The 12,599-nt window shown below is 36.6% G+C and overlaps 2 protein-coding genes across 3 annotated transcripts; both read right to left on the minus strand.

Moving 5' to 3' along the window:
- Nucleotides 1–3,564: 3,564 nt before the first annotated feature.
- Nucleotides 3,565–5,228, minus strand: LOC6036849 (putative odorant receptor 83c). The gene is made up of 4 exons (XM_038258128.1): nucleotides 4,234–5,228; nucleotides 4,076–4,175; nucleotides 3,914–4,003; nucleotides 3,565–3,853 (listed from the first exon to the last, which is right to left on the minus strand). The coding sequence occupies exons 1-4, from the start codon at nucleotides 5,019–5,021 to the stop codon at nucleotides 3,641–3,643; spliced, it is 1,191 nt and encodes a 396-aa protein (XP_038114056.1). The 5' UTR covers nucleotides 5,022–5,228; the 3' UTR covers nucleotides 3,565–3,640.
- On the minus strand, nucleotides 5,086–12,392 carry LOC6036848 (putative odorant receptor 83c). Of its 2 annotated transcripts, XM_038258126.1 has the most exons (5): nucleotides 11,391–12,392; nucleotides 11,239–11,338; nucleotides 11,090–11,179; nucleotides 5,589–5,678; nucleotides 5,086–5,523 (listed from the first exon to the last, which is right to left on the minus strand). In XM_038258126.1, exons 1-5 carry the CDS (start codon nucleotides 12,173–12,175, stop codon nucleotides 5,314–5,316), a joined length of 1,275 nt encoding a protein of 424 aa, XP_038114054.1. In that variant the 5' UTR covers nucleotides 12,176–12,392; the 3' UTR covers nucleotides 5,086–5,313. The 2 variants fall into 2 exon arrangements, with proteins under 2 accessions (XP_038114054.1, XP_038114055.1); XM_038258127.1 differs by lacking the exons at nucleotides 5,086–5,523; nucleotides 5,589–5,678 and adding an exon at nucleotides 10,723–11,035.
- Nucleotides 12,393–12,599: the final 207 nt, after the last annotated feature.

A 12,599-nucleotide genomic window follows, 5' to 3' on the forward strand; every position in this document is an offset into this window, starting at 1 on the left:
TTGTTTTGAAATGCACACAGTTAACATGTAACTAGAATAATTGGCACCTTAAGTGAGGCAACTGACAATGTAATTGTATAGTATTCGTATTGCGAAATAATATCGATTCATTCACAATCGTTAAAGGATTCGCGATAGGATGAACCTAGCTTGATCATTGCTAGATTTTTAGCAATAGCTCGAGGTTCAAGGATTTCTGAGTTTAGCCGACTTCGACTCTAACACCTACTCAGTATTAAAATATCTATAAATTAAACATTTTAATAACATCACTCACATGTTTAGTTGCGCGAATACGGCAAATCGGGGTGACGATGATAGATTGAAAATTTGTTTGCAAAATGAAAAATACGAATTAAGAGGCAGTATTTGTGGATTTTGCTCGGTTTGTTCTAGAGGTCGTATAGATTGTCTATACATGAGATGCACTCATGCGAAATATGAGCCCTCTACAGTAAAGGGAAGTGGTGTAAACGGGCAAAAACAAGAAACATCCTGAAATTGCTAGCATTTCCGTAAATCTTCATTAATTCCAACTCTCTTAATTGCATTCAAAAGTTTTTTGAAGCACTTCAAAATGTGCCATAGACATCCAGGTTTGGTTTGACTTAGAGCGTCCAATTTCCGGGGGTTACAGAATTCCCGGGAAACGGGAAATTTTCAACAAATTTCCCAAGAAATCCCAGGAATTCCCAGGAAATTTAAATTTTTTGCAATAATTATTCTGATCCTGTTTCTGATTGAGATTTTGCAATAGAAATGTACAGAACAGCAACTTAAATGGTCAACATGAGTGTAAGGATCAATTAATGGCTTGATCTGCTTTTAAAGAATTATGCAACTTTGAGAAAATATATACAAATTTTTTATTTTGTTATTTTGTCTTTCAATTTGTGCCAAATCTCAAAAAAAAGTATTAATATTTTTTGTTGACAAGTAATTTATGTAATCAAAGCGTTTGGACAATTAAGATCTATGCTCCACAACAATAAAATTGCTTTAAAATTTGTCTCAGTTTTATGGGTGAATAAAAAAAAATCATGCAGAAATAATGTCTTTCATGACAAATAATTTATTTCAGAATAAGAATTTTCAACTTGGGAAAAAATAGATAATCATTGAATTTGCCTTAAAAATCTATTTTCTAGCGCTATTGATCTTGAAACGCTATTTCATGAAATCATAGCTCAAAGTTTTAAAATATTTGAAGCTATTTTTGAAGTATGGTTACATTCTTGGAGTAAAATTCTTTAAATACGAAGTTGGTTTTTTTTAACGATTTTAGTTATATTGAATAAATTAAAATAGTTTTCATAGTGTGAAAGTGGTTGAAATTAAATGTTATTTTTTTCATATTGAACCCTCTTCGTCCTTGGTAGCTCAACTGCTTCATGAATTTAGAACTTCAAACAGTAATTTCTTGAACTCTTCTCGAACAACCCAGTTTGAAAAAAATAATTATCATATTAATTCAATTTTCGTCAAATTTTGTCAAGGTAAACAAAAATGTTAAACAAATGTCAATTTTGATCATGGCCGGAAGAGGTGAATATCTTATTTTCAATTGATAATATAAAAAAATCGTTAAAATAGGTTGTCAAAAATAAAATATTCAATATTCATTCCATAATACCGTAATTTTTGTTGCCCAGCATATAAGCAAACAATATTTTTGGTTGTGATTGCTTCAGAAATAAATATTATCTGAATTAAACCTTGACACAAGGATTTTTAGGATTTAGGATTTTTAGGAATGTTTTTCTCGGGTCGGTAAATTGGACACTCTAGTTTGACTTTTTCTCATAGCTTTTACTAATTACTGTTAATATCGTTTTTTTTATTGCGCCTTGCAGCTATTCCTAGAGTTTTGTGTCAATCGTGCTAGGCCTAGATTTTTTCATCACACTGCTTTGCAGAACTGAGCTACATCTTGGAACCGAAAACCAGAATTCCACAGCCGGTACAAGCAGTCGTAGTTGTCTTCTTACACCTAGTATCTTGCCAATACTGGGACTACCTGGAATTATGCCTTCGAGTTCATTAGAAAAAAAATAACCCGTCAAAAACACCCAAAAGTGTCAACTACAAGAATCGATCCAAGATCCTTTCACAGATCATCTCAATGACTTAGGGGGAGAGGGAGTAATATGCACCCCCTAAGGGAAAACTGTGATTTCTCAACCATTTCAGCATTACTGTGGAAGAATTTTGTTCGATGTTCTAAAACAACTATTATTCTTCGTCATCCATGTTAAAAAAGTCTTAAAAAACCTCAAAAATGTTCGAAAATATTAAATTTCTAAAAACATTTTTGATTCATTTCAAACAACCATGCGGGGCAATATGCACCGCAACATTGGGGCAAAATGCACTACAACAACGGGGCAAAATGCACCACAACATGGGGCAAAATGCACCGGGTAAAAGCAGTTTTCACTAGTCACCACTAGATGACACCGCTGTTTTTACAAAGGAGCTTCACAGCGGTGCATTTTGCCCCGACCACGCTTTTTGCAGAAAATTTAATTAAAAATGTATTTTTTGATGTTTTTGGACTCATCTATCTACACAATAATGAAGATTATGGCAAAAATTATATACCTCAACACTTACAATATCAATAAATGCTTTTTATACTGTCCAAAAATCATAATGAAAGTTCAATGAAAATAAGATGAAAACAAAACATTTTAAAGTTTTGCAAATAACTTAAGCTGTTTTTATACTACGATGCTCAAATTTTACCAGCATGGTTTAGCAATGTTAAGCTTCCAATTTCTATGATTTTTTCCCGGAAAATTCGTCCAAATATCGAGAAAAGCAAGGGGTGCATTTTGCCCCGGGGGTGCATATTACCCCCTCTCCCTCTAACTGCCTCGGCAACTACTGCTTGGTGACCAGATTGTGATTGTGTTTTGTGATGGTGTGATGGAAAATCAGTTTGCCAACTGTGATGAAAATTATTCCGGAGCACTCTAAAAAAAATTAAGAAGCTGCTTTTTTCTGGTGTCATCTAGTATCCTTGGAAACGAACTTGATTTTTAATAAATGTGAATCAAAGTTTTTTTTTAACTTTCATTTTTTAAAGGGTTAAAATGGATGAAAACAAATATTTTTATGCATGTTTCTAATGTGAAATTGTCTCAGAAACACGAATATGATAAAATTATCACCAGAAAATGGGATCTAAGGGGTCCTCCGAGCAAAAATTTACTACCAAAAAATTCACTAAAAGTAAAAGTGTCTATTGGTTATGTTAAACTGCTCTACCCAAAGCGGTCTCAGTCTCACATGGTAGTCTCAGATGTCCCCTACAAGCTGCAGGTCGATCCGAGTTGATATCTGGATGGAACAGTTTTTTATTTCAGTTTGAAAATTATGCTATTTTTTCACTAAAATGCCAATTACTCCCTTTAGAATTTACCAATTGGGATGCTCTACCCTGCATTTTGTTGCATTTTTGAAGCCCTTCAAGATGCATTTTGAATTTTGAAAATAAATTGAATTTTGCCTAAGTTATAGCCTTCTTAAGATTAGTAGCAAATAAGTTGGAATTACAAAACCTTGCAATCTTTAACAACTACATTTATTTAAAAAATCTCAATAAAATAAATTAAGAATCAAGTATCATTTAACCAAACTATTCTTCCTCCTGCACTGTCAGCAGCATGGTGAACATGTTGTAGATCGACTTGTAAACCTGCAAGAATGTCCCCATATCGAGAGGCGCAAAGATCACCGTCAAACAAACTGGTTCCTGGGCGGATTTCAGCATAAACTGGAGCAACTTTTGGTGCGGAATGGATAGCTTGTACCAGGATATTTTGTAGATCTCATGCTGCAGTTGCTCGTTCTGGAATGGTCCAAAACCAACGATTAGAAGAGGATTAACTCGACGAAACAGTGCAATCACCTTCATAGCCAGTAGTGTTCCCAGAAAGCATCCAAAGAACAGTTGATAGCTGATGAACGCGATAAAGACATAGCCTTGGTACCAGGAAAGCTGTGAAAACCAGGGAGTGGTTTGATTTATTTTAGTGAATTGATTATTTTGAGTCACATTGAGTAGACTTACTTTGACAACAGCAAACAACGACATGATCAAAACTGATGCCAAACATAGGAATGTGAGGAAAAAGTTGAAACAGTAGACAATCTCTACAGTTCGTAAATATCTGATAGAAATAACATTTGGGAAAAAAGTTACACTTACAAAGCCCTTAAAATACTTACTGCAAATGTTCTTGATGGCGATTTATGAGCTTTTTGAAAAAGTTCTCCAAATCCTCGTGTTTTTGATCTACCATTTCGCTCATTTCTTCCAGTGACATTTTCAGCAAATCAATCTGTGTGAATGCACTCATCAATGTCATCATGTAGATTGAATCCGTTCCCATGTCCATAGAGGACACATACACCGTCATAAAAATGTGCATAACATAGTTAGAGAAATAACCGAACCACGTGAATCGATCCAAATAAGGAAGGTAGAAGCCAAAGGGGAGGATTTTTTCTCCAGATACGATCGTAAACAGCAAAGGAGCCACGTCCATCGAGATACTGGTGAAAGCATAGCACGTGAGCATAACCTTGAGTACAACACTGAGCAGAAATACACTGTCCATCAGAAAGGACTTTGTGCGGGGATTGCACTCCTCGCGGTACAAATCCGTCGTGTACTGATGGATCCACACCAACTTTTCTCGAAAAATCAGAAACGTGAAAATTCTTCCCGCTCCCTGAATTCCAATTCCGATCGTCACCAGGCAGAAAATCAACTCCTCGGTACTTTCACGAACAGCATAAGCAGTATCGAAACTTGTGTAAAAGTACACAATCATTCCCGTGACCACGGGTGCCAAATTCCAGGTGAAAACTTGGTGATCTTTGTTCAACACATTCAAATTAGTAAGTTTGCCAATCATGCTTGGAACCACAATTAGGCTGTCGAAAAATTGCGATGGCTCGGTAAACGAATGTTGAAAAAATCGATAACGGCGAAGTCGTTTTATGAATTCCATGCTTCGTTTCTGATTCGGGAATCTCTTCTTTTCAAAACGGTCAAAAACGCTGTGATTGATTTTGTGGCGAGAAAAGGCTTTTATTCGTCGAACTTGTTTGATTATACGTTGAAGAGAACATTCTAGAATTTAATAGTAGTTTTACACAGTGGCTGCATGGTACTCTTCCAGTTAAAAATGACTTGCAACTTGAAGTGTAGCAAATTCGCGGAAAAGTTTGAGAAACTGCGCATAAACTATTCGATAACATTCAGCAATGTTTTATTTTTTTTGCGTTTATTCTGTTTTATTATCATTCATCCTCAACGGTCAGCAGCATGGTGAACAAGCTGTAGATCGACTTGTAGACCTGCAGATATGTGCTCATATCGAGGGGGGCGAAAATCAGCGACATGCAAACGGATTCCTGCGATGATTTCAGTACAAACTGAAGCATCTTCTGGTTCGGAATGGACAACTTGTACCAGGTGACCTTGTAAATTGCCTGCTGCAGTTGTTCATTCTGAGATGAGTAAAGTGAAGTACAGTTAAAAATGGAAAAAAAACTTGTTAAAATTGTACAGTTACCTTAATTGCTAGCAATGTGCCCAGAAAACAACCAAAGAACAGCTGGTAGCTGAGGAACGCGATGAAAACATAGCCTTGGTACCAGGAAAGCTGAACAGGATAAAAATAGTTATAAAGTTAATGTTACAATTATTATTACGAATTACAAAAATCCCGCCCCAGTTCGAATATCGTGCAAACTTGTCAAGAGGTATTAGTAGAACTAGTTGACGTCGTCGTGTTATCTTGTCGCACCCGTCATTTCGACGTTCCGAGAAAAACGAGTTTTAATGTTTGACCTTGAATAAACAAAAACGAAAGCGATGTGAACAATAACAAACACGTTTTGTTTGACTGACCATTATGTGCATTGTCCCGAAGTTTGGTTGAAGTTGGTTGCTGGAGTCCCGAGTTATAATTACAAATTTGTACGTGCGTCAAACGCATTCTGACCTGAAATCCCTTTGGCCAGTTGTCGCACTTACATAAATTTTCAGGGAATGAAAAGATAGCACGACAAGATTGAAACTACTTTCATATGTAAAGTGACAAAAGTGCACGGAGTTTTTTCGGTTTTTGTTGAATATCTCAGGATTGAAATCGAATTTTAGGGATCTGTGAAGGTCAAAAGGTGAGGCATTGTGAGCTGCACAAAATTTGCCCCAAAATGTACGTACGACAAGTTAGCACGACGGCGACGTAGTGATTTTCGCGGTAAATAAATCGGAATTTTGAGCGTTGTGGCGCCTACCCTGAACCATTTCTGCCGTAGCAGCAAGTGCTGCCAGAAGAGAGTGAAGAAAAAGTTGCAGTTTTCAGCGGTGTTGTTATAAATTCTGTAACATTTTAAATATTTGACGAATCTTTTTGCACTCTTGTTTTCACCGATAGGATATTTTAATTTATACAGATTCTGATTCAAGCCGGTAAAACACAACTTTCAACGCATAAAGCATTTTTAAAATTTTATTTTCTGGATTATTTTCAAGGTGAAGCTTTTACTAAACGAAATTAAAATCAAATTGTTCGCTCTACAGCATTGCCTTGGCGTTCTCGATTGTTGAGACAATTGCAAACCTCTTTTAACACCTAAGCTTTCATCCACCCCGGGATTCGAACTGACGATCTATGGATTGTGAGTCCAACTGCCTACCAGGACCCAGGGAGACGACTCCTAAACCTGAACTGAGCTAACGACCTAACCTCTGGGATAGACAGGGCCAACATTTACTTCCCCGTCAGACGAAAGGCGTGATCTTCTGGGATCAAACCCAGGCCGACTGGGTGAAAGACAACCAACCAACCTGATTGGATCCCACCTAAGTCAGATTATTATTTTCTTCATTAGCGCAAAACCCCTTGTGGAAGAGTTTGAAGAACGCGAAATAATAAAGAATTCTCGAAATTATAGAAACCGTCTAAAATGCCTTATGTAAGAAAGTTTTGGAAAATCACATGTTAAAGGGAAGAAATACTTACTTTTAGAGCTGCAAACATAGCCATAACCAGAACTGATGATAAACAGGCAAAGGTTAAGAAAAAATTGACACGATAGACCAGCTCAACGGTTTTCAAATATCTGTATTGAAATATAACAACACAATAATAAATCTGTATGGGTCATTACTGACCAAACATTAAAATAAATACTTTAAATGCTCCTGGTGACGTTTTATAACTCATATGAAGAAGTTATCAATTTCCTCATCTTCATTATCGATCATTTTGTTCATTTCCACCAGCGACATCTTCAGCAGGTCAATTTGGGTGAACGAACTCATCAGCGTCATCATGTAGATACAATCCGTTCCCATATCCAGCGACGAAACGTACGCCGTCAGGTAAATTTGCATCGCATAGTTGCAGAAATACCCAAACCACGTGTCACGATCAAGCTGCGGGATGTAGAAGCCAAAGGGAAGCGTTTTCTCTCCCGTTTGCATCGTGTACAACAACGGAGCCAAAATCAGCGAAATGCTCGTGAAAGCATAGCACAGCAGCATCACTTTGACGATGACACTGACAAGAAAGATGTCACTCATTAGCTTGGTTTTCGTGCGTGGACTGCACTCCTGGTGGTACAAATCCCGCGCGTATTGATGAATCCAGACCATCTCTTTGCGGTATATCACACAGGTGAACACTTTCGTCGGAACTTGAAACCCAATTCCGATCGTAACCAAACAGAAAATCAACTCTTCAGTACTGCGACGAACTTGGTACGCAGTTACGAAACTGGTGTAGAAATAAATCACCATTCCAACAAACACCGTAAACAAACGAAACGTGAAGACTTTGTAATCTTTGCTCAGCACATTTATTCCGGTCACTTTGGCAATTCTGCTGGGAGCCAAAATTAAACTGTCGTAAAACTCGGACGGATCGGCGTAAGAAGTTTTGAAAAATCTGTTGTAACGCAAACGTTGCACGAAATCCATGATTGGAACACAATTCAGGCGAGTGGCACTTTAATTTTTGGAACTCTTCAGGAAATCCTGCTAGTTTTTATTGGAAACGAAGTGGCTCCTCTATGCTACTGTTGTACTAAATTATACGTTGCTTCTCCACGTGCAAGTTGAGACACCACGTGCGAGGTTTTTTTTTATGCTGTAGCAAATGAGGATCAGTGCTTGCATTTTGTACGCGTGTCAGCATCTCAGAAATTGTATGTTTTAATTGAATAGGGGTAATTCTCCGCCAGCTCACACAGCAGTTGCCCCGACCTCTCTTCGATTTGCGTGAAACTTTGTCCTAAGGGCTAACTTTTGAAACGTCGAAAAGATAGAAATTTGGTGTCAAAGAGACTTTTATGTAAAATTAGACGCCCGATTTGATGGTGTACTCAAAATTCCGAAAAAACGTAATTTTCATCGAAAAAAAAACACAAGAAAAAAATAAAAACTCTACTATTTTCCGTTACTTTACAGTTTACATTTTTGGAACATTTCATTTTAAGGGAAATGTAATGTTCTCTTTGAATCTACATTGACCCAAAGGGTAATTTTTCATATTTAGAATAAAAAAAATCATTTTAAAATTTCAGAGTGTAACAATGTTTTACAAAGTTGAAGAGCAGACAATTACAAAAAAAAAGTTATATAAACAAAGCTTAAAAAGGTCACTAGCAGAAGTTAGAACTTGACTCTAATTAAAGAACCAAATCATGAATCCTAATGAAAGTTAGGGAGGATGTTGAGTTCGAAAAATTAATTTTTTGGGATGTATACGTGATTTGAAAATTTAAAATTTCCGGCAATAAAGTAAACCCTAGACCTTTTATTAGTAAAAAAGGTGCATTTGGTTATGTTCTACATGACCAATGTGACAAAGAACTTTGTACAAAACTTTTAAAAATCACTCTATTTTGATTTATATTTTTAATTCTTTGCCAATTTATTTAATCCTGAATAATTAATTCTAATTCAATGTTTTCAATCGTTGGCACCTCTGTGGAAATAAATTCCCAAAACACTTCAGAGGCTATATCTGTTAGCTTAAATAGTTGGCACGGCATGTTGCAGCTTCCACGCAACAGAAACAGAATGCCACGCCGAGGGCATGCGACGGTAACGCTACACCGCAGATAGAGCATTAAGACAAAATCCTTTGACTAAAAAGGCAAAAAGTAAATCGTTCTAAAAATTGATCGGAATTTCCGATCGATGTCGAATTTGTTTCAGATGCTCACTCATGGTCTGTACTATGAATGTAGGAAGAAATTTTGGATAAAATCAGAAATGAAAAATGTTGGCGAATGTCACCAGGTGGGCTTTTACCTTTTTTTTAGGGATTTTTTTTTCTTATGGTAGGTTAATCAAACGGCTCTAACTCCAGAACCATATTATGAATCTGGATGAAAATTTGGGAGGTTGTAGAGCTCGAAATATGCAATTTTTGAGATAAATAAAAGATATGAAAATGAAAAAATTGGACCATATTTTCATTTGAAAACTGTGTATTTTGTTGAAAAGTCTGGCCGCATCCGAAAACAGATGCATATTTCGAAATTTGCGCGGCAACTCCTTGAGTTCAGCACACTAGCTTTCATCTGCATTCAGAAGAATCGAAATCGGATATATGGGAGCTGAAAACGGCGCGACACAAAATTTTGCAAATTTTACCACATACGAACACTCGACCTCCACGGTTTATTTTCTCAAATTCGAGGGTTCGAGATAGACGAGTTCTGTCAAGGTGAATCGATAGAGCGTCGAAAATCGATGCATTGTGATTTTTTAGCGATTTTTTGGATTAAAATTCATGCTGAATCGACATATTTACGAAGATGGAAATGACGTCCAGCCTTAAAGTAAAACATACCTTTCTTTAGTAAGAAAGGCAAAAAAAAAAACAAAGGAGGCCCACCACCAAGTGTGTTGAGCAGCTGTTTTTTTTTTCTCCCAGCCTTGACGTCGATAAAGCAGTTTATTTTCACTTGAGCTTTCGGTGAGGCATTAAATCGACATCACCGTGCGCCACTTCAAATATTTCTCAAGGGAAAAGTGCAGATTCAATGTTTTGAAGCGTTATTTGCTGGTTTTAATGCCAATATAATGCTGATTTAATGCCGCTATTTAGTGCCTCGTGGTTACTTGGGTGTATTCTTTGATTACAAATCCACATTTGCACATTTTGCTCAATACAATGTTTTGCTTGAACTGTTCAATCGGCCTTGGCCCGTGTAACATCAAGAATTACTCCCCCCGCCAATTAAAGTAAACATGTAGAATGATTTTGCAAAGGAAATCACTGTTGTACCTACTTATAGTAGCGATGCAATACGGTATACCTGCATTGAGGCATTAATATTCATAATAGGCTCATGTGTAATGAAATAAATTGTTAAGAATTTGAAATTTGATTTATTTATCGTTCGTTACATTGATTATCACATGAGCTTGTTGTATTACTATAAAACATAACCTTCACTGTATTTTTCTTTAGTTTCATTTTTCATCAGCAAAAAAATTAAGTTTAATTTGTTGCTGTGTATATCTCATAACTATTTTAAGCCATGATTGTTTAACCTATAATCTCTTTCTTAAGGGTGTACAAATCTGGGAATTATTACATCTTTTTGGTAAAAAAAAGTTTAATTTAATCGCTTTTCCGGTGTAATGTCACTTTTTAGTCTAAATTTAAATAATATGCATCATAAAAGAGATAGTCTGGTTCTTTTCTATTTATTGTTTTACTGTGCATATTTCCAGGAAAAATTGTAATAATAATATGAATCATATTTTTTTTACAGGTGTAATTTATTCATCTCTAAAGGTGAGCAACAGTGTCAGATAGCTGTAGATCGTGTTCATCAACGACTGAAAGGTGGGCATGTTCAGCGGGTAGAAAATCATGCTCAGAGAAACGGGCTGTTGAACTGCATCTAAACACAGACAAATCGATCTTCTGGTTGAAATCGGTACATCGTACCAACTGATGCCGTAGATTGCTTCCTCAAGTTCTTCAACCTTTTAAATAAAATATCAAGATCAAATCATTTTGAAGTTAATTGAATAAACTACCTTTCGTTCCAAGAGTGTAGGCAAAAAACAAAATATGAACAGCTCATTTATAATAAAGACACAGGAATTGTAGCCAGCCAGCCACGAACGCTAGAAATGGACAAACAAAATTAAAGTAGTTCAAAAAATATTTGAAGAAAACTACGAACCGTTACAACCGCATACAGTACCAACACGAGTGACGCACCCAGACTCGAAAAAAGTACGAAAAAATAACCTCTGTAAACATCTTCAACGACACCAATGTATCTAAAAGATTAAGTTACTATAAAACAAACAATATTATTCAAATTTTACTTACTCCAAATGCTCTTGATGGCGTTTGAATACATCATTCAACTTTTCTTTATAACTTGCATTATTATTCGCAATTTTATTGTTTACTTCTCGAATCTTGGCCAGCATCAAATCAATTTGTGTGTACGAATTTATCAAGGTCATGAAGTAAATTGTGTCCGGACCCATATTTTCGGCACTGATGAAAATGGACATGATCACATGCATCACCAGATTACACCCATAGCCAAGCCACGAAAAACGATCGACGAACGGAAGCCAAAAACCGAACGTGAGAAGCTTATGATCTGTAGTCAGTGTGATAAACATTGGAGCAACTAGCATGAAAACGGTCGTGAATGCATAAAACACCAGAATCAGTTTCGTCACCACGTTCATCAGCAAAATGTTGTTCATAATCAAGCACTTGTGCGCAATTCCTTCCTCACGGAACAGCCTCTTCGAGTACTCTTGAATCCAAACTAGCTCATCGCGGGCCAGCAAAAAGGTGAAAATCTTCATCAGCCCTTGCATTCCCATTCCGAGCGTCACCAGGCAGTAGATCAAATCATCGACGTCGTCACGTACCTCAACGATCGTGCTGAAGGACACACCGGCAAACATCACATAAGTCAGCACCAAACCGATCAAGTTGGGAGTAAAGCGTTTGAAATCCGGACTCAGCACGTCCAGCCCGGCGACGCCAGCGATTTTGTTTGGTAGCACGAGCAAACTCGCAAAGTACTCTGAAGGATCCTTGTAAGAGTGCTGGAACAGTTGCTTCCTGCTTAACTTTTTGACGAACTCCATGGTGCTGGGCTGTTGGATTGGAAATGGTCATGTTTGCTGGCAGTATTCGCAAGTTATATCATTTGCTTGCCATCGTTTTACTTATAATATTTACCGATGAAATTTAATGCATACTAAATTATGTGAACTATCATTCTTTGCAACAGATGTTTGATTTAGGCAACAATGTTCCAATATATCTTAAATACAAATTAGGGTAGGGTAGTCATTGATGAGACACTTTTGGTTTTTAACTTTCGTCGATTTTAGGTTTTTTTTTTCATCAACATGTTTTAATGAGCTTTTTGTTGCATTTTTTCTTGTAATGTGTTCTAACATTGACCAAAATATGAGATCGATCTTACGTCTACAGCTAGAGTTTTTTTAACTGTCTCATTGTAGTGCGTCTTGGTAGGAACAATGAGACAGCATTTTGAAGCAATTT

Source organism: Culex quinquefasciatus, chromosome 2 (assembly GCF_015732765.1).
Source record: "Culex quinquefasciatus strain JHB chromosome 2, VPISU_Cqui_1.0_pri_paternal, whole genome shotgun sequence".
Taxonomy (NCBI): Eukaryota; Metazoa; Arthropoda; class Insecta; order Diptera; family Culicidae; genus Culex; species Culex quinquefasciatus.

Bases quoted from the DNA above. Each gene is read 5' to 3' on its own strand.
- LOC6036849 (XM_038258128.1), bottom strand. From the start codon at position 5,021: ATGGAATTCATAAAACGACTTCGCCGTTATCGATTTTTTCAACATTCG. The intron at 4,176-4,233 runs GTAAGTATTTTA...TATTTCTATCAG, and splicing joins CGCCATCAAGAACATTTGCA to ATATTTACGAACTGTAGAGA. The intron at 4,004-4,075 runs GTAAGTCTACTC...TGGTTTTCACAG, and splicing joins CGTTGTTTGCTGTTGTCAAA to CTTTCCTGGTACCAAGGCTA.
- LOC6036848 (XM_038258126.1), bottom strand. From the start codon at position 12,175: ATGGAGTTCGTCAAAAAGTTAAGCAGGAAGCAACTGTTCCAGCACTCT. The intron at 11,180-11,238 runs GTTCGTAGTTTT...GTCCATTTCTAG, and splicing joins TACTGTATGCGGTTGTAACG to CGTTCGTGGCTGGCTGGCTA. The intron at 5,524-5,588 runs GTAACTGTACAA...TACTCATCTCAG, and splicing joins GCACATTGCTAGCAATTAAG to AATGAACAACTGCAGCAGGC.